At 46.1% G+C, this 26,087-nt stretch overlaps 1 protein-coding gene across 6 annotated transcripts in view; it reads right to left on the bottom strand.

The window, feature by feature from the left end:
* The window catches only part of EFR3B (EFR3 homolog B), a 95,484-nt gene extending 71,131 nt beyond the window's left edge, over positions 1–24,353 (bottom strand). For all 6 annotated transcript variants that reach the window (XM_061154940.1, XM_061154941.1, XM_061154942.1 and 3 more), the window contains exon 1: positions 24,207–24,353. In XM_061154940.1, the coding sequence (XP_061010923.1) occupies positions 24,207–24,213 (7 nt within the window). In that variant the 5' untranslated portion in view covers positions 24,214–24,353. The remainder of the gene's footprint in view (positions 1–24,206) is intronic.
* Positions 24,354–26,087: the final 1,734 nt, after the last annotated feature.

Genomic DNA, 26,087 nt, shown 5'->3' with positions numbered 1-26,087 from the left:
TCTGACTGCCCAGGTAAGGACTCCAGATTTGATCTCCTAGGTAAGGGGGAATTATTTGAGGGTTTGTTGAAAAGGAGGTGTAAGAGGATGAGACTAGTGTACTCTAGGAAGACCAACCAAGAGAATTATGACCACTGGAATTTGAGTTTAGAGACAGCAGAAGAAGGAAGGCCATCAAGAGAAGGAGCTGGAACCAAGACATAGGGAAATACAGGTGGTGGGGAAAAGAAAGAGAAAGAAAGAGCCAGATGATGCCAAATCTGGGACTTCCCTGGTGGTCCAGTGGCTAAGACTCCATGCTCCCAATGCAGGGGGACCAGATTTGATCCTTGGTCAGGGAACTAGATCCTGCATGCCACAACTAAGACCCAGGGCAGCCAAATATATATTTTTTCTTTTAAAGGAGCTGGAATGAAGACATAGGGAAACATGGGTAGTGGCAAAAGAGAAAGGAAGAGCCAGATGGGCCAAACCTGAAAGAGAACAACCCAAAGCCGAGACTGACAGCACAAAGGTGAGGGGAGGGGTCCGAAGTCTGGAATTAATGACAGAAATGGGCATGTCTCACCCCCCAGCGGTGGCTTCCTGCCCACACTGGTCTTGGAAATGGACTTAGAAACTCTACTCTACTTCCTGCCCACACTGGTCTTAGAAATGGACTTAGAAACTGCCACTGTGGAATGACAATGTCAGTAATATCATATCACCACAGTGATGTGCGAGGTTGGGGACCGGCCATGAGAAAGAAGGTTGACTAGGGCCAGAACACCACCCAGTAAAATCAATGCACCGAAGGCCAATTACAAATCTGGAAGGCAAACAACAGAGAGAAGCCTGTATCATTGCCCTCTGTTTTCTGATGTCTATTAATCATAGGCATACACTACCACCATGATGTTTGCAAATGAAGGAACCCAGTGTAACTTAGCCAGCTGGCTGCAATGTATTTGAATAAATAATTTAAGTGCAAACCTTATTGGCATACTTTGGAAGACCAGGTGACAGCTTGGAAAAGTGCCTAGAGTAGAATGTTGGATGAGAAAGGTATGTATGTACAAAACTATATCCACAGTATGGCCCAAGCTATGAAAATCAAGGGCTTCCCTGATAGCTCAGCTGGTAAAGAATCCACCTGCAATGCGGGAGACCTGGGTTCGGTTCCTGGGTTGGGAAGATCCCCTGGAGGGGGAAAGGCTACCCACTCCAGTATTCTGGCCTGGAGAATTCCATGGACTATATGGTCCATGGGGTCACAAAGAGTCAGACACGACTGAGAGACTCACTTTCATATATTTCATATACTTTCACATGAAAATTATGATTAAATTAGGACAGGGGATTTGGAGAAAAGAAAAACAGCTTGACCTGCTGGTGTATCAAACCACAGGGAATTTTCTCCTTGATTTTCATTTCCATGAGCACTGTATGGATATTTGCAATTCCCTCTTGCCTCAGTTTTGCTTGTCTGTAAGCCTGGAGAAGGAAATGGCAACCCACTTCAGTATTGCTGCCTGGGAAATCCCATGGACAGAGGAGCCTGGCAGGCTACGGTCCATGGGGTCACAAAGAGTCGGACACTACTGAACGACTGACAACAACAGAGGTGAGCAGGGTCTGCCTCCTCTGAGCCTCTGCTCCCTTTCCTGGGCTCTCTTCACTCCTCTCTCCTTTCCCCAGCTCTTTGTTGCACAGGGAACCACTCCCACTCCTGGCTGTGATGGGACATTTCCAATTTAAAGGATGCTATGAGCTGCTCACCCTTTTCCGCCTCCATTTTTCATTTCAGCTAGGCCATCACTAACCCCTCCAGGGTTGAATTTTAAATCACTACTGGGAGAGGAAAAACTTGCTGTGGAATTTTTAATAACTTTTATTTTAGCACACTTGGAAAAGGGGGGTGGGGTGGGGGGACGTATGGCATGAGATAAACTGTGGCCACCACAAGTGCGTGACGGCTTCTCTCTTCATTTCAATGTCACTGACTCCCAGCCATCCTCAGGGCCCGGACCTCCTTTCCCTCATTTAGAAAGTGACTCTGGTGCAGATCAGACAATGAATCTTTGTTTTACTCGTTGCTCAACACCCAGTATCAAATGCTAGCAAATACAGAGATCTTTAAACCGAGTTATCTTATCAGTATATTTGTGTCCCAAGATGGGTCTAGCGAACACGGTTCAGGAAGTCTAACTAAATACTAGGCTCTCAACATTCCAGATTGTCCAGGTCTGCACTGAACTCAGCTTGTAGATGGATGCTGTCTGTGCCTGTCATCTTCAAACTGTTGTTAATGTCTCAGTATTATCAGAGCTCATCACAGCCTGCTTGATAAAATCTAGGTTTCAGCTTCTCGGCATGGGGAGTGAAAACAAAGATCAGACTAGAACACAGCTGCCAGCTTCCTACAAAAAAGTAATAATGATAACAAGGACTCCCCGACACTGTTTCAGATACAGGGGCTGGTAGGTCACATCAGCCCTGACCCTGTACGATCAGCCCGGGAGAACCAGCGCTAGGAGGTTCAGGGATGGAATATCAGTACTTTTCCTCTCCTTGGCTCAGAAATCCCATTCTTAGTACTGGCACCTGCTCATATGCACAAGGAAGCAGATATGAATGAATTGGTGGCTTTGTTTGGAATAGCCTAAATGTACCTCAATAGGGAAATGACTAAATAGACCAGGGAGCATTCATGCAATGGACACTGTGCAGCCGTTGAGATGAATAAAGCAGAGCTGAGAGCGCCACTATGATAGCTCTTCATGATGTCATGTGTGCAAAACCCTCACTGGCCAAACCCTCACTGGTGCATGTGTAAATATGTGCGTGAAATATGCTGTAAGGTCACACAGAGCAGGGTCATCAGGGGTTACCTCCAGTGTGGAATGAGGAGATAAGGGAGACACCAGTCACTTGTGGTTATTTAAATCAAACAAAATTCAAAGTTCAGTTCCTCAGACACACTAGCCACACTGTATGTGTCCAGTAGCCAGAGCTGGCTAGTGGCTACCTTACTGGACAGTATAATAAAAGAACATTTGCATCATCGCACAAAGGTCCTTGAAAAACTCTGATTTCAAGCTTTACTTTTTATTTGAATTTCCTTTGCCAACAAAAATATTTTATATTACTCCTCACCAAATTTGAAATAAATATAATTGTTAATGTTTCTCCCATTTTCTTCTTCAGGATGAAACTCCTCACAAAATCTGATGGGAATCACTTTCTGTTCAAAGATACGGAATCCAAGAGTTCAACACACACACACACACACAAACACACACACACACGGACAGTTTTCTGTACTTGCTCAGCTTGGTTCTCACTGGAGCTGATTAAAGACCTGGCGTCATCTCATTTATTCATGCACACACCAGGCAAACAACACAAATGAATCGAGTCCATTAGACATAGATGGAAAAAAACAAACAAACAGGATGCACAAGTCCTCATCCCCTTGGGCATGCTCTCAAGCAGCCATAACAAAAGGACAAGTATCACTTGAGTCAGAGAGCCAGCGTGATGGGACATCAGAGGGTGGAGGTGTCATTTCAGCTTAGGTGCTTCCCAACAGAAATGAGGAACAGATAAGGTGGTGACAAAGAGAAGGGACGGCCTTCCAGGCAGGAGGAAACAGCACCTGCAAAAGCTCGGAGGAGCCAAGTCCAAGTCCAAGAGAGGCTTTGAGAGAAGTCAGTAGACCAGTCTGTCCAGGGCTGTGTGACGGAAGCTGGGGTGTCAGGCAAGGGTCAGGTGGTGAGATGCTCCCGGATGCAGGGAAGCTGGGGTGTCAGGGAAGGGCCAAGTGGTAAGATGCCCCCGGATGCCAGGCCAAAGGGGAGGACTGTCATTACACTAAATAACAACCAGGTCACCTTTTATTGTGCTTTACAATGCATAAGGAATCTACTTCCAGTGTCTAGATGGTTGGGGCATGGCCAGGAAGTCACGAAGAATGTGACGGCCTTGGCAGAGGAGTAAGACAAGACCCTGAACTAGGTATGTGCAGCTGGAGGTGTGACACATGTGGGGGAGTCACACGGGGTGAGCCTGCAGTGCAGGCGGGCGGGACATTTTCAGTCTCTGGCCCGTGGTGAAGCAGAAATAAGCGGAAAGGGAAATCAGGAGGAAGCAGAGGCTTCTGATGAGGGGTTTCACCAGCCCCAGAGCCGAGGGACGACATTTGGGAGCAGGACCAGAGACGGGGTGGGCGGAACGCAGGCTAACCTCAGTCTCTCTCCCTCTTTTTACACAAGAGGGCCACCAAACAGAGCTGACAGCTGAAGGGGGCGTGGAGGGGCTCCCTAGGAGCCACGTTAGAGACAGGAATGGCCGGGCCTCTTGGCTTTGGCACAGCATCCGCCATCACAGAGGGAGGCGAGGAACCCGGAGGGCACCGGGCCACTGCAGTTTGGGGCGGGGAGTGAGTTTCACAAAGTGAAAAAAGTCCAGAGAGGAAAAAAAACCAGTGAGAACTGAGAAGGCAAAGGCAAAGGGCCCAGCAATCAGGCCTCAACTGGTGATCTTCCAGACAGGTTTTCAGTGGAGTTGACCTCAGAATCTCAAATAAAATGAGCCAAGTGGGGAATGACTTTTTTAAAAAATATTTATTTATTTGGCTGTTCTGGGTCTTAGTTGAGGCATGCAGGATCTAGTTTCCTGACTGGGGATTGAACCCAGGCTCTGTTGCATTGAGAGCCTGGAGGCTAAGCCATTGGACGACCAGGGAATTCCTGAAATGACTATTAAGGGAAGAGAAGAGGTAATCTCAGCTTCCATGACTGCTGGTTTAGAAGCATCGGGAAATATTATATGAAACATTGATTTAAAAACAACACCACTGACAGTGCTTGGTCTGCCTCTATGTGGTTCTTGGGAACACACAGCTTTGGAGGCTCAGCCCTTACCAGGTGTGAATAACTGAGGAAGTCCAGACTGCCTCCAAGATCAGCAGCAGCACAGGCCCCAGGGCTGAGGGTGAACTTCTGAGGTGGCCTTGAGACCTTCTGCTTCCATTGTGGCCTTAGGACCCTGGAGATATTTTTATAGCTTTGATGATAGAATTACTGCTAACAGAGCATTGTTGCCATTTTATAATTTAATTGGTACTTACTTTATAAACTTCATCAGTATAAGCAGGGTATTGGTTACATATAAAGAAGGAAATGCTTTGTGGACCTTTAAAACCCAGAGAATCCAAATAAATGAGATCAAGGCGGGTGGGGTGGGGTGGGGTGGGGGTTAATAATATTTTTATGCATAGCTGTCTGTAAGGTGTTCTGAGCTCATGATAAGAATTTGTTCATCTGAAATTTATCCATCTGGATATCTACAACTCAGCACATTGAGGCATTCATTTTTTTTTTTCCAAGAACACAGAAACTATGGGGTTAAGAAGCCTTCCGATGGATAACTCGTGCCCTCAAAGGGTCTGCAGCTCAGAGAGTAGAATCCATCACAGGAAAACAACACAGTGTTAGAAATTTCACTGCTGATTTGGTTTAGGTTTGGAGCTAAGAACCATAAACCAGGACTCGGGATTTACCATTTATGCTTTCCCCATTCCCATGATATTAATATGTCCAGTTTCCTACTGTGGTCACCAGGCAGCCTATAAAAAGTAAGGTTACTCACCTCTCTCTTTCCAACTGAACACATCATATCAAATATAGAAACCGGAGGAAGCTTCATTGTTATAAAGCCAAAATGATTGAGAGCAAGAGTGAGTGCTTTAAATATACAGACGAACTAATATTTAAGACGCAGGCTCTTAAAGGCTAAGATTCCAAGATCAATCATTCAAAAGTTCAAATATATAATCAGAGAGTCTGTCACAGCATGAGCAGTGGGGCTGGAACACAAAACAGGCACCGTGCCCGGAGCTGCTAAAAGATAAAGCCGGACCACGGGGTGACCCTGGCGCCAGAGGGGAGTTTCAGAAGCAACACTTCTGAAATGCAAAACAGAATTAGGAGCAAGCACCAGAATTCTGCAAAAAAAAAAAAAAAGGCAAGACAAGTGCTAGGTTGAGCCACACTAAAACTGCCATGTAAGCAGCAGTTCAAGCACAGCCAAGACCCATTTTTAATGATGCAGTTCGAGTGCACATGGGCCTACTGGGTATATACCTGCATGAAGAAGAGTGTCCCTCCAGCAGGGCCTGCCCACATTGCAAGAAGCAAAAAGCAGACAGTGTGAAAAAGCAGCTAAGCAGGCTGGGTCCTGAAAGCAGAAATCCAGCTGGCCAGGGACAGCTTCTTAAAAAGTTCTGAATGAGGAGTGGAGATTACATTCTCTAAATCAGACCCTCAGCCTCTGGAGGGGTGGCTCTGTTACTGCTACCTTGTCCTTAAAAAGGATCTGTTGATAGTAAAATATGTATTATGACCTCTCCTATTAACATCTACATCAGCTAACATTAAGCTCGCACTTTGCATCTGGAATTGTTAAGAGGGTTGAATGAATTATTTTATTCAATCCTCCCAGCAACACTGAGGTGGGATCTATGTCCCCATTTTACAGATGAGCAAAACGAGGCTTAGCATAGTCGAGAAACTTATCCAAAATCACACAACTGTTACCTGGGATAGTGGGATTCAAATCCAGGCCTATCTGACTATAGGGTTTTCACACTTCACCCCAGAGCTGCAAAGGAGATACTGAGATTTATCCACTTCCATGTGCTATTAGGAAAAAAAAAATCCAATTTTAGCTAGGGAGATGTAGATCTTTGTGCAGAGATGTCACAAGCCAGCACATTATTAAGAAACAGGTGAATAATAAGGCTATTAAAAGGCTATGCATTTTTAGGAGATGACATCCCTGGGAGATCACAGAAGCCCCAAGGAAGAAATGAAAAAATCAGTCCTGTACAAACACCCAGCCCTGCTTAGCCACTGGCCATGTCTGTGCTGACGCTGAGACAGGGCTGCAGGCCTGGTCAAGCTGGCCTGTGTTCTGTCTTTAAGGTCCAGCAAGAGTCAGCAATGCCATTGGCAGTGCTCAAAAGGCCTTGCACCAGATGGCTCTCTTTACAGGCTCTCTGCCCACTGCCCTGCCGGCTCTATCAGCCTCCCAGCTGCCAACGCCAGGCTGGACTTCCTGGGTCAGCTTCTTCCACTCTCCACTCAGTATGTAAGTTTTCCAGCAGTGTGAGCCCTGACCAGCAGCTCTCAATGAGCACTTTCACTGGGGTGCTGGGGACCCTGCTGGGCTTCGGGTAAGAGCTCGGTGCTGGCTGGCACAGGTCCCTGGCTGTCTTCTGGCATATCAACTGCCAGCAATGCAAAACAGACCTGCGATTGTTTGCATGCCTGTTTTCTTCTTTCCCTGGCTTTCCTGCTGTCTTATTGCAATATAATTCACATGCAGTAGATGCTCAGATCTTACCAGTTCAGTGCTGAGACTCTTGACAACTGTTTGTACACTTGTGTAACCGCCGCCCAAATAAGAGAGAAAACTTTGGGATGTCCCCAAAGAGTTCTCTTTTCCAGCCAACCCCTGCACCCAACTACTATCTGATTTCTAACTTCTATCAGCATTGATTTGTTTTTGCATGTATTCTTGCCTAATCAGAGATACAACTGCCAACATCCGTTGGATCATAGGAAAGGCAAGAGAACTCCAGAAAAACATCTACTTCTTCTTCAGTGACTACCCTAAATCCTTTGATTATGTGGATCACAACAAAATGTGGAAAATTCTTAAAGAGACAGGAATACCAGACCACCTTACCTGCCTCCTGAGAAATCTGTATGCAGGTCAAGAAGCAACATTTAGAACTGGACATGGAACAATGGACTGGTTCCAAACTGGGAAAGGAGTACATCAAGGCTGTATATTGTCATTCTGCTTATTTAACTTATATGAAGAGTACATCATGCAAAATGCTGGACTGAATGAAGCACAAGCTGGAATCAAGATTGTGGGGAGAAATATCAATGACCTCAGATATGCAGATGACACTACCCTTATGGCAGAAAGCAAAGAAGAACTGAAGAGCCTCTTGATGAAAGTGAAAGAGCAGAGTGAAAGAGCTGGTTTAAAACTCAACATTCAAAAACTAAGATCATGGCATCTGGTCCCATCACTTCATGGCAAATAGATGGGGAAACAATGAAAATAGTGACAGACTTTATTTTCTTGGGCTCCAAAATCACTGCAGATGGTGACTGCAGTCATGAAATTAAAAGATGCTTGCTCCTTGGAAGAAAAGCTATGACCAACCTAGACAGTGTATTAAAAAGCAGAGACATTACTTGCTGACAAAGGTCCGTCTAGTCATAGCTATGGTTTATCCAGTAGTCATGTGTGGATGTGCGAGTTGGACTATAAAAAAAGCTGAGTGCCAAAGAATTGATGCTTTGAACTGTGGTGTTGGAGAAGACTCTTGACAGTCCCTTGAACAGCAAGGAGATCCAACCAGTCCATCCTAAAGGAGATCAGTCCTGAATATTCACTGGAAGGACTGATGCTGAAGCTGAAGCTCCAATCCTTTGGCCACCTGATGCAAAGAATTGACTTGTTGGAAAAGACCCTGATGCTGGGAAAGATTGAAGGCAGGAGGAGAAGGGGACGACAGTGGATGAGATGGTTGGATGGTATCACTGACTTGATGGACATGAGTTTGAGTAAGCTCTGGGAGTTGGTGATGGGCAGGGAAGCCTGGCATGCTGCAGTCCATGGGGTTGCAAAGAGTCAGACATGACTGAGTGACTGAACTGAACTTGCCTAATTATATCTAAAACATAATTAGAAGATGTTCGATAACCATCCACAGGCCTTTGATGATGAAAAACACTTTGGATCATATCTATGTTCTGCCATTAAAAGACATGCTCCACTATACAACATGTGAAAAATATAAAATAAGGGGGTTTGTGTGTGTGTTATTTAAAAAAAATTTTAATGAAGCATAGTTGACTTATAATTTTTCATTAGTTTCAGGTATACAGGAAAGGGAATCAGTTACACACATACATATAGCCACTCTTTTTTTAGATTCTTTTCCCATATGGACCATTACAAAGTATTGAGCAGAGTTCCCTATGCTCTACAGTAGGTCCTTATGAAGTATCTATTTTAAATAGTTTGCATAGGTCAGTCTCAATCTCTCAATTTATTCCTCCCCCCATTTATCCCCTGGTAGCCTAAGTTTGCTTTCTACATCTGTGACTCTTAAAAACTCTTATAAACTCTTTTAAAACCTTTCAAAAAATTAAAAACAGAGCTACCATACGATCTAGTAATTCCATCCCTAGATATATACCAAAAGTTTTTAAGAATTTAAAAATCACCTGGGATCCTATCACCCAGAAATAACCACTATTAGTATTCTAGTGGGTTTCTTTCAGGGTTAGTAGACATGCATTGATGACAGGTTCTCTATCGTGGCATTAGCATTTTTTGTAAATAAATAAAGCTTGTTGCTGCTGACCTCAGAGCAGGTCATGTGGAGCTGCCTGTGTAAGAGACAGCTCCACCAAAAATCAATCTGCAATTTCAAGCACCAACTCTTGTGGTTCATTTGGGGCCAACATCTGAATTCACTGCTTGTTTTCTTCGGGGGGATATGTCTGACACTCTTTTTTCCACTGGCAGTCACATGACCTCTCCTGGGACCTGAGTTTTACTGCGCAGAAGGACAGTGGCTAGCTCCTTGAGATATACCTTGAGCATATACCTCCACAATGTGAATAATGCATTTGCCATTAAATCAGACCATCTATGGGCTTCCCAGGTGGCGCTGTTGGTAAAGAACCTGCCTGCCAGTGCAGGAAACACAGGAGATGCAGGTTCGATCCCTAGGTCGGGAAGATCCCCTAGAGGAGGAAGTGGCAACCCACTCCAGTATTCTTGCCTGGAGAATCCCATGGATAGAGGAGCCTAGTGGGCTACAGTCCATAGGGTCACACTGACTCAGATACAACTGAAGTGACATAGCACACATACAGATCATCTGCAACAAAATCTCCAAACTGGACCATCATTTCTCTAGCTATTTTCATAAGAATGCAGTCACAGACATGCCCTTGATATTATATAGATTTTCTTTGAAAGATGGCACTTTAATAACATTCTTAATTTTAAGTTGGAGGAGTTTTCTAAGGATCCAAGAATATGATGGTGCCAGTTGCTGAATCTTCTTTTATATACATCCCAAGCAAGAAGGCAACCAATGCGAGGTCATCTTCCCAGCATGAATTATGCTCCAGAACTCTTTTTATCTTGCAAAACTCTGTACCCATTAAACAACGCTCCACATCCCATCCCCTCAGCCCCTGGTGACCTCTGTTCTACCTCCTGTCCATGAAGCTGACTGCTCTAGGTATCTCACATGAATGAAATCACACATGGTGTGTCATTTTGTGACTGGTTTATTTCACTTAGCACAATGTCCTTGGGGTTCATCCCTTTCATGGCACGTGTCAGGATTCCCTTCCTTTTCAAGGCTAAATAATATTCCACTGAATGTGTATACCACATTTTGTTTATCCATTCATCTGTCTAGATATATTTAGCTAGCTCCCATTTTCGGCTGTTTCTCATGATGCTGCTGTGGGCAGGGGTGTACTGTATCTTTTTGAGGCCCTGTTTTTGCTTTATTTGGTATGTATCTAGGAATGGAATTACTAGATCATATGGTAGTTCTTTTTTCAATTTTTTTGAAAAACTGCCATACCATTTTCCATTGTGGAAATCATTTCCATTTTACATTCCCACTGGCAGTGCACAGGATTCCAATTTCTGTACACCCTCATCAACACTTGTTATCTCCTGCCTTTTAAAAAAATATATAATAGCCATCCTAATCAGTATGGAGTGGGATCTCACTGTGGTTTTGATTTGCATTTCCCTAATAACTAGTGATATGGAACATCTTTTTATGTATTTGTTGGCCATTTATATATTGTCTTTGAAGAAATGGCTATTCAAGTCCTATTCCTATTTTTAACCAAGTTGTATTTCTGTTGCTGAGTTGTAGGCAGTCTTTATATATTCTGGATAGAATTCCCTTATTAGGTACAGGATTTACAAATATTTTCTGGGTTGCCATTCCATGGGCTGCCTTGTCCCTCTGTTGATGGTGTCCTTTGGTACATCAAAGTTTTAAATTTTTATGTAGTCCAATTAATAATTGTTTTAAAGAAGAATCCATTTGAACTAGAAGAGAAAAGTGTTTGAAAAAAATCCAGACCTGGGTTTTTTCTTAGTTATGCCACTTAATGAGCTGGATGACCCTGGACAAGGCATTTAATTTCTCTGAATTTCATTATCCTTATTTGAAGATTGTGTGTGTTAGTCACTCAGTCATGTCCAACTCTTTGTGACCCCATGGACTGTAGCCTTCCAGGCTCCTCTGTCCATGGGATTTTCCAGGCAAGAATACTGGCGTGGATTGCCATTTCCTTCTCTAGGGGATCTTCCCAACCCAGAGATTGAACCTGATCTCCTGCATTGCAGGCAAACTCTTTACCATCTGAGCCACCAGGGAAGCCCTATATGAAGATGGGAGAGGGGAAAAGAATATCTACCACGTAAGGCTTTTGTGAAATGTGAATGCACACAGAGCAAGAATCAGAGTGCCCGGCACTTGGAAGACACACGCCTCTTCTCCACGCCTACCCCAGCATACCTATCAGCAAGTATCAATTCATTCAACAGGACCCCAGGACAGGCACTGTTTGAATTAACAAAGGGATCATTATCCTGGTCTTATCAATGAGGAAATGGACGCATGGCCAGGTTACATAAAGAACCCAAGACCACAGTGCCTACACAGTTACCACTTAGACCTTCTGCTATGGATGTACCCCTCACCCCCGGTCCCTGCTGTCTCACTCACAGGACAGACTAGTCACCCCAACCCAGGTGCAGACATAAGAACTGGTAAACCCTTAAAGACCATCCAGTCCAGCTCTCCCAACTTACAGATGAGAGAATATGAGGGAGGTTGAGAATCTTGCCCAGATTCACACAGCAACATTGCCTGAGTCACCCTGCCGGCCAACCCTCCCTTCCAGTGCGGCAATGAATGCCCTTGAGAGAGCAGAAGGGAGGCCTTGTACCAGGTCCAGCACCACCCACTCCTCCCCGGAATGCTCAGCCCTGTTCTCCTCTGACAGTGTTGTCTGGGGGAGAATAGGACATTCTCAGCAGTGCTGGGGAACAGAATAGCTTTAGGGGTGAAATTTCTCAAGATAGACAGACAACTGGATGTATTTATTTAGCAGCCCCTGGATCCAAGCCTGCTAGGAGGGCCAGGCCTCTCTCGGGGGTTGAGGAAAACAATGGGATGACCCTGGTATTTTTTCCCCTTTCTACCCTACTGTATAAGCCCCTCAGCCAAGGTCAGCATACCAATTAATGCAGGTGTCCCTGCACTCCAGCCTTGAGACGGAAGGAGCACAAGGGAGCAGAGTGCTTTATCCAGGAACATTCTGGCCAAGCGCTTCCAAGCAATTGGAAACAGACATTTCATTGCTTTTGCTTCAAAAGGCCTTTTCATCTTTCTTGTTTTGTGAAGGAATAATGCACAGATGATATGAATGGAAATCAAAATAAGGATTTGCCCATAATTAGGCCACTAAGTAACCTTGCTTTTTGAAGAAAATGATTGTATCATTTATTCTGAGATCCATAAACCAAGAAAGAAATGTGTAGGAATGACTCTCTAACTGCCTTAACCATCTCATCAGTAGGCCAAGTGGCTATTTCTCATGACTAACACCATTAAAATCTGGAGGAAAAGCTAAGTGGTTATTTTATTCTATACAAAATTATGATCTATGCAGGAAGGCATAGTAAGATGATAAAATATTATTGTCTCTGACCTTGGAGAGATTCCTCAGCTCACCATCACTGGTATCTTGGAAACCTGGATTGTCACGTGTGTATGCATAATTGGATGAATGACACATATAACTATTTTACAGTTCAATGCAAATATCTGAGCTCTTACTACATACCAGAGATTTCCCCTAGGTGCCAGGAAAAACAAAGAAGATTAAGATAGAGGTTGTGTCCTCAAGAGGTTCACAGATCTACTGTGTAAAGAAATAAATGACATTTAGTGTGACAAACACATGATAAAAATAACAGCAAAGTATAAGATACAGTTGGGGACACAAAGTGGGCTTGGCGGAGGCTGCAGAGCTCTGCATTTTTTCAGCATCCATCCTGTATGATTCAGCTCCAGGAGCACCTCCCGCACAAGTAGTGAGAGGCTAGGAGTGATGCTAGGAATGCATCGCTTTATTACAAGCAGGGCCTTTCTAGAGATCTTCACCCAAGGTCTTTATAAATGTGCTTGTACCTTAGAGGTTCTGATATATAAATGCTATTTCACATACCATTCACCTAAAAACAAAGCTGGGACATGTAGAGGCTTTCCAAATAGTTATGTCTTTCCAAATAGTTATGATGAAGCTTGGAGCCCTACCAAGCTACGAATCTCCTGGTTCCCAGGTGCTTAAATTTACCTGAGTCATTCTATAGGGTAAGGAAAAAGTTGGCATTTGAGGCCAGAAATCCTAATTCTCAGATTTATAGGCAGACTTCCAGATGTGCATTAGGGCACTGAGCTTCCAAATCCTCACCAGGCAGCCATATTCCTAGATGTAAAGCCACAACTAAACTACGTACAAGCTACTAAAATATTCTGTTTGGAATTCTCTTGTGGGGAAATGTGCTGTTTGGCATAAGACACTCGTCAACGCCATCAGTACAAAAGCAGTGTTTTAATCTCACATGCAGTTCTGTGAACACTTGCTCAGGAGACAGTGGAGAGAATGAACTTCACCCAGCTGCGTGACCTTGGCCAGATGATCGGTCTTCCGAATCTCTGTGTTCCCAGCTCAGCCACCGATGTAACGACATCCACCACCATAATGGTTGTTCTGAGTGCAGACACTGCACAAAATGACTAAACATCGATACAGTTTAGTAACGCATAAGGATTTAGCATATTCTAAGGACTTAGATGAAGATGTCATTCCTGTCCTCTTTGTGGTCTAAGAGATTTTCTCATCTTTCTGGTACAGAGATGAGAGGGACACAGTCATGGCCCACCAATCTGTGGATGGTCTTCTAGGAGACAAGCAAGTGCTCAACAGAATGGGCGTTATGTCCCCTCTCAGGGCTCCCATCTGGCAGGCAGACTTCCCAGGGTCAGGGGCTCAGCTTGCCATTTCTGCAGCAGCTCTCGGGTTTGTATTCTTATTACCCAAAACTTCTGTCTAAGGATTTTAACAAATACAGTCAAAGTATGACATAATGCATCCTCATAAGCAGGGATTATCACTGTTTCTGGAGAGGGCATGGCCATCCACAAGAATTACTCAGATGGTGATAATATTCCCCTTCATGGGTACCATGTTTTGTAAAGTAAATACATGTACGGGGACATTTTCTCATTTGACCCCTCTCTCAGGTGTTGCTAGTGGTAAAGAACCTGCCTGTCAATGCAGGAGACGTAAGAGATGAGGGTTCCATTCCTGGGTCAGGAAGATCCCCTGGAGGAGGGCATGGCAACCTACTCCAGAATTCTTGCCTGGAGAATCCCATGGACAGAGGCACCTGGTGGGCTACAGTCAATAGGGCCGCAAAGGGTTGGACATGACTTAAGTGACTAAGCATGCAGCATGCACATACAAAGCAAATTAATTATCCCCATTGTTATCGGGGAGGAAATATGCTCAGAGAGAGGAACTAGGGACCTAAGGCTTGCAGGTGGCCACTGGGGACTTGGACCACCATCCCTCTCACACACACAGCGAAGTCCCAACCCCGCCTCTCAGAGGCAGCAATTGCTGCTTCTAGACTGGGTGGACCTGAAGATGTAGGGAAGGAGTTTTAAATTCATGGACAAACTATCAGAAAAGCAGACACTCCTCCCGTGAACAAACGTCTCAATCTCTAGAGTCTTTCTCGGTTCTTCAAGCCCTGACTAGGGACCATGTTGTTAAGAACAATGCAAAGCAGGCATGTGTGGGACTCAGTGCTGGCTGACAGCCCCACCCTTCTGCCCATCTCTCTCTCTTTGTTTTCTGGATCATTAATTTTATTTTTTAATTGAAAGATAATTGCTTTACAGAATTTTGTTGTTTTCTGTCAAACCTCAATGTGAATAAACCATAGGTATACATGAGAGGCAGCCCATGCTCCCGTTTTTCATGACATCCCTGGCACTTGCCTTCTGTCTTCCACTCAACCTACTCTCCTGACTCCTCTCTTACTTACCCTTTCCTCATCTAGGTCCACAGACTCTTCCTGGGGCCCTTCCTCTCTCTGACAAAGTAAACAGTCATAAAGGAGGTGGGCAGGCTGCCAAGAAGCAGAGGCTCCAACCAGAAGTGACAGCTCCTAGCTTCTCTGCTGACCGGCCTGTAACCAACCAGAAGGCATGTCCCCTCAGGAGTTCATGCCTGTTGTGTGCACTCTCTTCTCTCCCCAGATTAACATGTGCCACTCTCTGCGGTACATGGAGCTCTGCAAAAGAAAGACCCATATTCTCTGAAACATTTGGAATATTCTAGGGACAGCAGTGTAGGAGTGGGGGCAGGGGTGAGCCCACAGTCTGGAGTTGGAATGCCGAGGTTCAAATCCCAGTGCAATCACATAAGTGTGCAGCCACAGGTGGGTCACTAAAACTCTCAGCATCTCAATTTTCTCATTTCTAAAATGAGAATAATAATTCCCAATCCCAAGAATTTGGGGAGGATTAAATGAATAAGTGTTTTTGAATTCTGATGCTAGAGAAGACTCCTGAAAGTCTTTCGGACTGCAAGGAGATCAAACCAGTCAATCCTAAAGGAAATCAATCTTGAATATCTGGAAATCAACCCTGGAAGGACTTATGTTGAAGCTGAAACTCCAATACTTTGGCCACCTGGTGAGAAGAGCTGACTCATTGGAAAAGACCCTGATTCTGGGAAAGACTGAAGGAAAAGGAGAAGGGGGCAGTGGAGGATGAGGGGGTTAGATAACATCACCAACTCAATGGACACGTATTTGAGCAAACTCCAGGAGATACTGGAGGACAGAGGAGCCTGGCGTGCTGCAGTCCACAGGGTCACAAAGAGTCAGAAATGACTTATCCACTGAACAACGAAAAAAATCAGTAAATACTTTAAAAGTGCTTAGACTACTGCTTGGCACATAGTGGTGCCCAATGAATGGAAACGAAATTATAAGGAGATAAATTTTAGAAAAGACCTCTATCTCAGGGTTCATTCATTCAAGAAGGATCAAAAAGCAGGTTTTTGAGCATCTGCTCTTCACCAGGCAGTGCTCTGTGCCCTAAAGATGCAGTAGGGAACAAGAGAAGTGAACTGTGGGAAACACAGACAAGAGGAATACTCGATTGTGGTCAATGGCTGTGCAGTGAATTAAAATATAATAAGGCCCCTACATACAAGTGAGTTTGGTTCGAAGAGCAAGTTCATAAGTCCAACAAAGTTAGCCTAGGCACCCAACTAACACAATTGGCTATGTAGTACTGTACTGTAATAGGGTTCTAATAATTCTCACATAAATAATACATACATAAAAAACAAACACAAAAAATAAACATTTTAAATCTTAAAGTACAGGACCTTGAAAAGTACAGTAGTACAGTACAACAGCTAGCATCCAGGAGCTGGCTTCAAGTGAACAGGCAAGAAGAGTTACTGACTGGAGGAGGGAGACAAGGTGGGAGATGGTAGAGCGGAAGGAGCTTCAGCAAAAGGAGACGGAGGGAAAGCTGCAATTTCACTCATGCCATGATGGCACAGGTGCAGGTTCCTTGCTGGAACCAGATACACATTTGCATCTTTGAAAGTGTGCAACTTGAAGGTTCATATGTAGGGGACTTACTGAAAGGCAAGCGAATGAGAGGGATAGACAGCTTCCATGGATTGTAGAGGCAAGAATGGCTTCTCCAGGGAGCAAATTCTCAAAAGACATGCAGAGTGACATTCATCCATGAAGGGAGAAAATAACATCCACAGCTTCGAAGGTGGGCGAGAGCCTCGGGAAGTCCTGGCTCATCCAAACTAGGAAGGAAGCCACGAGCAGAGTCTCCAGCAATTTCTGAGGGAGGAATCAGAACCCACAAACTCCAATTTGGACCAATCTTCATACTCTACAAGGGGCTTCCCTTGTGGTTCAGCAAGTAAACAATCTGCCTGCAATGCGGAAGACCTGGGTTCAGTCCTTGGGTTGGGAAGATCCCCTGGAAAAGGGAAAGGCTACCCACTCCAGAATTCTGGCCTGGAGAACTCCATGGACTGTATAGTCTATGGAGTTACAAAGAGTCGGACATGACTGAGCGACTTTCTCTTTCTTTCTTTTCTTTCATACTCTACAAACTGGGATACAGCCAATGAGGGGAACTATATTTTCAAAAGAAAAATAGAATTTAGGTCAATACTTTTGAAATATCTCCTTGTTAAGGAGGAACTCCAGGAGGAATTTACCGTAGCATCTCAAAAAGCTGTATTTGTCCTAGGCAACTGCATTTAAAAAAAAATTTTATAGATGCCATGAGTTTTGCAAATGACTTTTCTCCTGTGAGCTACAGGAAGCTCAAAACTGAATTTGCAACAGGGCTAGGTGGTAGGTACTTTTTCCCTGATACGACTTTATTTTTGGCTTTTTTCCCTCTGTTTTACTCTTAGATTTTCTTTGAGTTGATCTCTTTATTTATCGTAGCACAGGTGTGTGTGTGTGTGTGTGTGTGTGTGTGTGTGCAGGTGTAAAATATATGCTCCAAATCCTCTTTAGTACTAGCTAGATTATAATAAATGTACTGTTTGAGGTAATTTAGCACCTATTTAAAAATAAACAAACTATTTTTTATATCTTCTTATATAACCCACATTTTATGTGCCACGGGAATTTTTTAAGTTTCAGTTCACCTTATCCCCACCTGCGCCCACTCCCACCCACCCACTCTTTTTTTTAAGGGGCAAACATCTTCTACTACATATGCACAGTTGTAACTGGTCCAAAACTTTCTCACTCCTGCAGCTGTAGCATCTATCTCTTTCTCTTTTCTTCATCTTCCCATCATCCCCCCCCTCCCCTTGCCCACATACATTCTGCACAGTGCCCCCTAGTTTTCATTTCTTTAAAGCATCAGTTGAGCAAAATCAGCCATTTGACAGTTTCAAACTCTTCCCCAGCTCCTACTGCTCATAGGGATGAATGGAAAACTCCTTATCCTGACAAAATCTCCTTCTCATCACACACTTCATCACCTAAACTCTGCCCAGTCCCAGGTAGCTCCGCTAACTGTCCCTGGCTATGTCTTTTCTTTCCCCGCCTCTGTGCACTGACACTGCTGCGTCTATCTGGCACGCCACCCTCCCAACCCCGGGGACCCATCCTCACAGCCCTCAAAACCTCACACAAATGCTTGCTGTCCTCTGAAGCTCTCTTAATGGCTCCAGGTGGTTCTCTTCCAAATCAAAATGTTGCTGGCTGACTATTTGAAGAGTAACTCCATTCCACCTTGCAAAAACTGTGTAATTTTACTGAACCTGTCTCTGTATTGTTAAATTTTTTGCAAGTCTTTACAACTCATTTGCCCACTGGAATTGGCATCTTTTTGATGCTCAGTGTAGTATCATATAAAGTTGATACTCTACAAATATTTGACAGTTCATGTCTCTTTCCCTTCAAAATACAAAGCATAGAGCAAATGACAGACAAAAGGTTAAATCCTCAATAAATAAACTAGTCATATTCATATGACAATTCACTAAAATGCAAAAAGTTAGAAAACATAGGAAGTTTTAACTTCACTAGTAATAAAGAATACAAGTTAATGTGTTGTTTGCTATCAAATTAACAAAGATAAGGAAAAAAAATCTCAATCTTTAAAGCTTTTGAGAGTGAAAGGAGATAGGTACTCTCATAACTGCTGGTGTAATCAATACAAATTGAAAACAATTTGACAATATGTAAAAGCTTTAAAATGTCTATACACATTAGCGTGTGCGTTCATGTACGCATGCTAAGTCACTTCGGTCATGTCTGACTCTTTGTGACCCCGTGGACTATAGCCTGCCAGGCTCCTCTGTCCATGGGATTCTCCAGGCAAGGATACTGGAATGGGTTGCCGTGCCCTCCTCCAGGAAATCTTCTCAACACAGGGATCTAACTCACGTCTCCTGCAGTTTTTGCATCGCAGGCAGATTCTTTACTGCTGAGCCACGTAGGAAGCCCCAACTCAGTGGAGGGTTAGGGACATATTCCGAAGTCCAGAGAGAGCCCTGGGCACCAGGGACTCCTCCCAGGGTTATAATACTGAATCTTTATGAACAACTTAAATGTACAATAAGGAAATTATATGTCCATTAAGTGGACTGTTACAGGGCATTAAAAATGGCAGCCAGTGATTCTGTGTTAACTTGGGGCTGGGGGAATGCTTATATGTAAAGTTAAGTAGAAAAAAATAAAATACCAGATTATAGGAAATGAATAATTCTAACCACATAAACAAATGCATGAAAGAAAAGATATCAAAACAGTAAAAGCAGTTATACTTGCTTATAGTTTATTGTGCTTTCCAGGTTTTCTAGAAAGATTGGATGACTACCAGAGGGGTGTGTGGAAAAGATGCTTTTCTTTCTTTTTTGGCAGTGTGCCGTGGCTTGCAGGATCTTAGTTTCCCGACCAGCGATCGAATCCGTCCCCACCCCACCCTCATGTCCTGCAGTGAAGTGCAGAGTCCAAACCATTGGATTACCAGGGAATTCCCAAAAGATGCTTTTCAAGTAGATTTTTTTCCTTTTCTTTATACCAGGAACAGCATCACAAGCACCGTTATTGAGCTTTGAGACATAAGTTTTCATTTATTTTATTTTTGCACCTGTTTTAAAACTAAGAAACAGAGAGACGAGAGAAAGTTGAAGAAAGGGAAGGAGAGAGAGAGTGAGGGCAGCTCTCTGACCCTGATTAATCCTTGCCATGAAACAAGCATTGTTATCTTGTGGAACCAGGAGACAGGTTCAGAAAGTCAAGTTCAAGGTTACCTGAGGGCAGAGGCGCCACCACAACCAGGCTACCATGCCAGGATCAGGCAAGAGAAAGAGAAACCAAAGGGCAAGGCAGGTGAGCACAAAATCTCAGGGATGATTTATAGAATAGTGTAAAAGGGTGGTTCTAGTGGTAAGATTGCGGTGGTTTTTTCCCCTCCTCACTTTTCCAGATTTTCCATAAGGTGATATGAACTTTTTGTTTGCATTTATGTGCAAGAAGAAAACTGCAACCGTTTGAAATCACTGAACTGTGAGCAGCAAGAGAGAAAATAGGCTCTACTCATCCTGAATTCCCTCCTAAGGGGAATACAGGGGTCAGAGGGGAAGTGGGGAACAGTCTCACAACCCCGACTTGAACTATATGCCGCACCACGGGACCACCTCAAGGATTCAGGGGACGAGGGTGGAGCGTGTGTGCGTGTGTGCATGTTGTGGGAGTCTCCTGTGATGAGGAGCAGCAGGACTCCATGGAACTGTCCGCAAAGGTGAGCCGTTGTGTCACAGATGGAGTCAGGCCCCCCCTGCATGTCTCCCCACCATCCACAAGTCACACACAAGCGCTCTGTAAGACACATTTACAGGAAGCTGTGTGCCATGGCTGTTTTCCCTACGGTCAGCTTTCTGGATCACAAAGCATGAAGAAAGGCATGTGCTGGGGGTGGGGCAGCACCTAGAGGTGAGGAGGGGTTCGTTAGGGCAGCTTTAGTTTTAGGAGGATGGGGCCACCCAGACAGGGGTTCTGGGAAAAGCCATCCCAATCATCTTCACGTCCAGCTGCCCTGATTCTGAGGGCAGCATTTCTTAGAGAGCTTGGCCTCACCTCTGGGTGTCAGTGGGGGGCTTCTAGGCAAGACCACTGTGGCTTCATCCCTGAGGAAAGGGTTAGGGAAACGTTTAATTATGTAATTCTAACATATACACACACACACAAAAAAACCTAATGGGAATCCATTTTTTGCAGAGAATTCGCCCAGTCTTCACGCCCCAGTATAAAGTGCTTTTATTTTCCCAGGTTCCTTGTCAATCTACGTTCATAGGTATAAACAAGATTATGGGGAGTCACCTGTGGCCTTTTGGAGAGCCATTTCCAAACAGTGACTGGGGTTTAGGAATGAGTGAGGGTTCAGAGCGGCATGGTTAAGTCTGGTGAAGGGAAGCAGACGTGGTTCAAAGGCTTGAGTGGTTAGCTAGGTCAAGGTGACTTGTGTGTTAAAGTGGGAGGTCGGGGAGATGATGCAAACACGCATCTTCAGGAGCCTCAGAGAGGAAGAGAGAAGGGCAAAGGCCCAGGAGGACGCGAAGGGCACAGACTCTTGAGTGATTTGTCTTGTGAGTGCAGAACCTCCTATAACGCACTGTCACATCCAGGGGCCAGCCCTGAGGCTCGCACAGAACTGGGAGATACATGGGTATCTTGTCATTTAATACAGAGATGTGATTCCAAGAGACAAACCCACCTGTCTAAGGTGATAGCCATGATCTGACTGTGAGTTGAGATGGGCTGATGCCAGGTCTAGGATTCTTTCTGTCCCAGATGATACTGTGTCCTCTAGTAAAGACAAGGGACCCTTATTCTCCCATAGATGGGAGGAAGAAGATGGGGGAAACTGAGGACCCAGACAGACTGAGATGTCGAGGACAGAGGGAAGTGAGGAGGAGACAAGAGGGGAGATGAAGACCTGTCCAGCATCACCATGCAGCTGAGAGGCAGCAACGGGAGTGAGGTTATGCACATTGACAATGGATCCTGTAACCAGGTACATGGTCAAGGGACACCTTTACCTAAAGCTCTTAGGTGACTGTTGGCTCCATACAGGGGCCTCACTGCCCATCAGTTAATGAAATCCCTGGTGGCATTTTCCTAATGAGCACTTACCTAGGGCATTAGGGGAGGGGTACTGGGCTTGGAAGCCCCCATTTTCATTTTGCTCCTTTCTATATAACTGTGTTCACCCTGGATAAGCCACTAGAAAAATAAGAACCAAATATAAGAAGTCTATTGTTCTACACCTTCCCAATCTCCCTATTCACTTCTTATTTCATCATTCGACTGCCTCTGAGGACAGAATGATTGAAAGTATGACATGGACCCTTTCTTTTCAAAAGCATCAAGAAAATACTAAAATCCAGGCCAACAAGCCCTCCCCTTGGAGAGTGGGTGCCTCTCACAACTCCTGAGACAAGTCTTTGCACTAAAACTCAGTAACCATCTCCCAACCAGCACTGACGAGACTCTGCTGCAGGCAACTGCCCAGAGGATTCCTTCATTATAATCTTTCTATGAATGATTCAGGGGTGAGGACCATCGCTGTTTGATAATAAGAACATATTATAAAAGAGACCTGAAAATCTGTGATGTATCCAAAAATAGGACCCAGATACGCCAGCTTCCCAGCTCACCTTTCTGTACCATCCAACTCTTCCTTGACTTGCCTCACGCAACAAGGGTAGTTTGGGACCCCCACTGCTCAGGTATCCTGGGATCAGTCATCAAACAGTCTTGGACTGAATGCTGCCAGGTGACCCAGCAGAACTAGCATTCCTAATTCTCACCCACTCTGATGGGCCTTGTCCTAACTCCTTCTCCACTGCAGGTGCCCCTGCAGTCACATGCTTTTGTCAAGTGATCTGCAGCCTTAGGCTGCTCACTCTGCAGAAAAGAATGGGGGCGGGGGGTGGTGGACAGAGAGTAAGAAAATATAGCTCTCTCCTGGGAACCTCACAAGCTTCTAGCTTATAAAACATAACTGCCTTGCTACCATTTCTGCAGAGTCCCCACTGGCCAGCAGCACACGCTGTGAAGTCAATCCCCTCCCACTCCACTCCCCAACCTTGGCCCATTGGGAGAGGAAGGATACTTGCTGAAGGGATCTGCTGATGTTCCCCATGGTTCAGAAATGCACATGTGTGTCCAAAGAGGGCAGGAGAGGAGGCTGATCATAAGGTGGAGTGTCTCTAAATAACGAGGCCCACCGACTGCTGAGCCTCTCTGTACTCCGCTCTCAGCTTCCTGTGCCTCCAACAAACTTTGTGACTCAGTGTTTGCAGAGTGAGGCAGCCAAACAGACTCGGTGATGGATTAAATCCAGAATGTGCTTTTCTTCCAACACTCACCCCTTGGCTGCCACCTGAGCCCCTACCTGGCTGCGGGGGTGGGAGCTGAGCATAGCTCCAGCTCTTCTGTTGGCCCTAAATAGCTACCAGAGCCTGAGTTCTGACACTTTGGTCCATGGGTATCCTCTCTCTCTTCTCTGTCTCTGTCTGTCTCTGACACACACACAGCAGCTGGAGGCTCTATAATGCAGTTGACTTCCAAACTGGTCTGGGTCTCCTGTACTCCATTCCTCCAGGCTGCAATCTGGACCCCGAGTGCTCTTTTCTTCACCCACACTGCCTCCAAACCCAGAGGAATTCCTGGAAATTTTTAAGGCAGAGCAGGGCATCATGAGGGTCTGGCTAACTGTTGCACATCAGTTGAGGGGATGGCCGTGGACGGGGGCAAGAGAGATCGGGTGACAGACAGAGGTGGCCACCCAGAGCTGCCTGGCACCCTCGGCAGCGTCTCTCCCCTTCAGCACGGCCGAGGGCATACCCGGAAGTTCGGGAGCTTGGGTCCCACGCGCGGCAGGGGCGAGCAGAGGCCAGGTCCATCCAGGGGCGGCGAGACCAGTCTCCCAGAACTGGCTCGCTGGCCAGCCCTCTGCACCGCGGGCGCCGCCTCCCACATCCTCGGAGCCCGCACAAGGCAGCCAGTGAGCGTCTCCCCGCAATTCCGGACCGGCTTCCCGCATAAAACTCCCCAGCACAACCTGCTTTTGTTAATTCTGCAAATGCTGTCACACGACCACCTCCACCAACACCCCCTGTCTCCTCGGCACCAAGGGAGACTCGCTTTCCCCGAAACCCAGCTGCTTCGGATGCCCCGAGCCCCGCCGCACCCCGACGGACCACCGCCCACGCGCCCAGAGCCCTCAAACAAGCGGCCCGAAGGAGCACAAGGACCCCTGGATCTCCGGTCCTGAGCATCTTTGTCCTCCCAACGCAGGCGCGCGCACACCGAGCGACAGAGAGAGCCCAGCCGGGCACCGAGTCCGCACCCCCTGGCCTCGCCGGGGCCCCGCAGGGGGACAATGGTACGCGCCCTGCAAGTTTGCCAGCCCGGAGGCAGAGAGCCCTCCTTACCGTACATCTTGGCGGGGCGAGCGCCTCCCGGGAGGCCGCGTCGCCTGCAGCCAGCCCCCGGCGGCGCCGGCCTTTCATTCACAGCCGGGTTGGCGGATGGCGGCGGGCGGCGGAGGCCGAGGCGGAGCGGGAGCCGGAGCGGGTTCGGGAGCGAGAGCGGGGGCCCAACGCGCGAGGGCAGGGGCCGGGAGCCGCGCGCCCATTCAGCAGCCGGGGCTGAGCGCGGCCGGCCTCTGCTCGGGTTTCTGGGCTGGGCTGCGCCGAGAGGGGCGGAGGCTATGCTAATATTGTCCCTCCCCCCGGGCTCAGTCACTGTCTGGCCGCCCCGCCCACACCCATCCCGCCCCGCCCCCTGCAATTCCCACCCTCCTAGAAACCCAGATCCTTAGAAGCACCTTTCCCGGGCTGTCGACCCCAGGTGCTGGATGGAGCGTTTTCCAGCGGCAGCGTCCCCTATGGGATGTGACCCGCCCTGCTCCGGTTGGAATGCTTAGGCCGACAGCTAAGATCTCCCGTATAACATGCGGGGGCCCCGAGGGTCAGCAGGGGTGCTGGAAACTGCAGATGTAGCACCCCCCAAATTTATCTAGAATGCGTTGGCTAAGCCAGGGGGCGCCAGGTAGAGAAATTGGGAGGGGGAGTATCACCCCCTCCCTTTGGCCCCCTTAATAAACCCTTTCCCTAATCAAGCCCTTAGCTATTACCCTCCCAGCCACTCTTCGGTCAAGTGCTCACTACAAAATCGCGTCCTTCCTGGGCCAAGAATGCAGGAAATGCACCCCGTCCTACCCCTTAATCGCTGCAGGAAGTCACTTGCTCTTCCTCTCCCGAATTCACACGTGTAATTCACATGCTCCGTGTCCAGGATACTCTCTACCTATGCCCCAGGGATCACTCTCTGGACTCAGACACAGAGGGGCAGAAGGCTCATGCCCATAGCCTGAAGACAAATTCTAGCCCAGCTCAGGGCTTCCCTAAGGCTTCTTACCCAGCCTCCATTTCACATCTACAGCATGGTTGAAGGGGTTTGTCCTCAAAATTCTGCTAGTAGAAGTTCCCCTGATGTTGGGAAACATTGAAGGCAGGAGGAGAAGGGGATGACGGAGGATGAGATGATTGGATGGCATCACCAACTCAGTGGACATGAGTTTGAGCAAACTCCAGGAGATAGTGAAGGACAGGGAAGCCCGGTGTGCTGCTGTCCATGGGATCCCAAAGAATCAGACACTACGGAGGGACTGACAGTGATAACAGAAGTTCAGGAGGAGAGACCCTTAAAGATCCTCTGGATCATCGAAAAAGCAAGACAGTTCCAGAAAAACCTCTACTTCTGCGTTATGGACTACGCCAAAGCCTTTGACTGTATGGATCACAACAAACTATGGAAAATTCTTAGATGGGAATACCAGACCACCTGATCTGCCTCCTGAGAAATCTGTATGCAGGTCAAGAACCAACAGTTAGAACTGGACATGAAACAACAGACTGGTTCCAAATCAGGAAAGGAATATGTCAAGGCTGTATATTGTCACTGGCTTATTTAACTTATATGCAGAGTACATCATGCGAAATGCCAAGGCTGGATGAAGCACAAGCTGGAGTCAAGATTGCCAGGAGAAATATCAATAACTTCAGATACGCAGATGACATTACCCTTATAGCAAAAAGCGAAGAGGAACTAAGAGTCTCTTGATGAACGTGAAAGAGGAGAGTGAAAAAGTTGGCTTAAAACTCAATATTCAGAAAACTAAGATCATGGCATCCGGTCCCATCTCTTCATGGCAAATAGATGGGGAAACAATGGAAACAGTGACAGACTTTCTTTTCTTGGGCTCCAAAATCACTGCAGATGGTGACTGCAGTCATGAAATTAAAGGACGC

The sequence above is a fragment of the Dama dama genome, chromosome 11 (assembly GCF_033118175.1).
Source record: "Dama dama isolate Ldn47 chromosome 11, ASM3311817v1, whole genome shotgun sequence".
Classification (NCBI taxonomy): Eukaryota; Metazoa; Chordata; class Mammalia; order Artiodactyla; family Cervidae; genus Dama; species Dama dama.
This window is presented reverse-complemented; position numbering and strand designations above follow the sequence as displayed.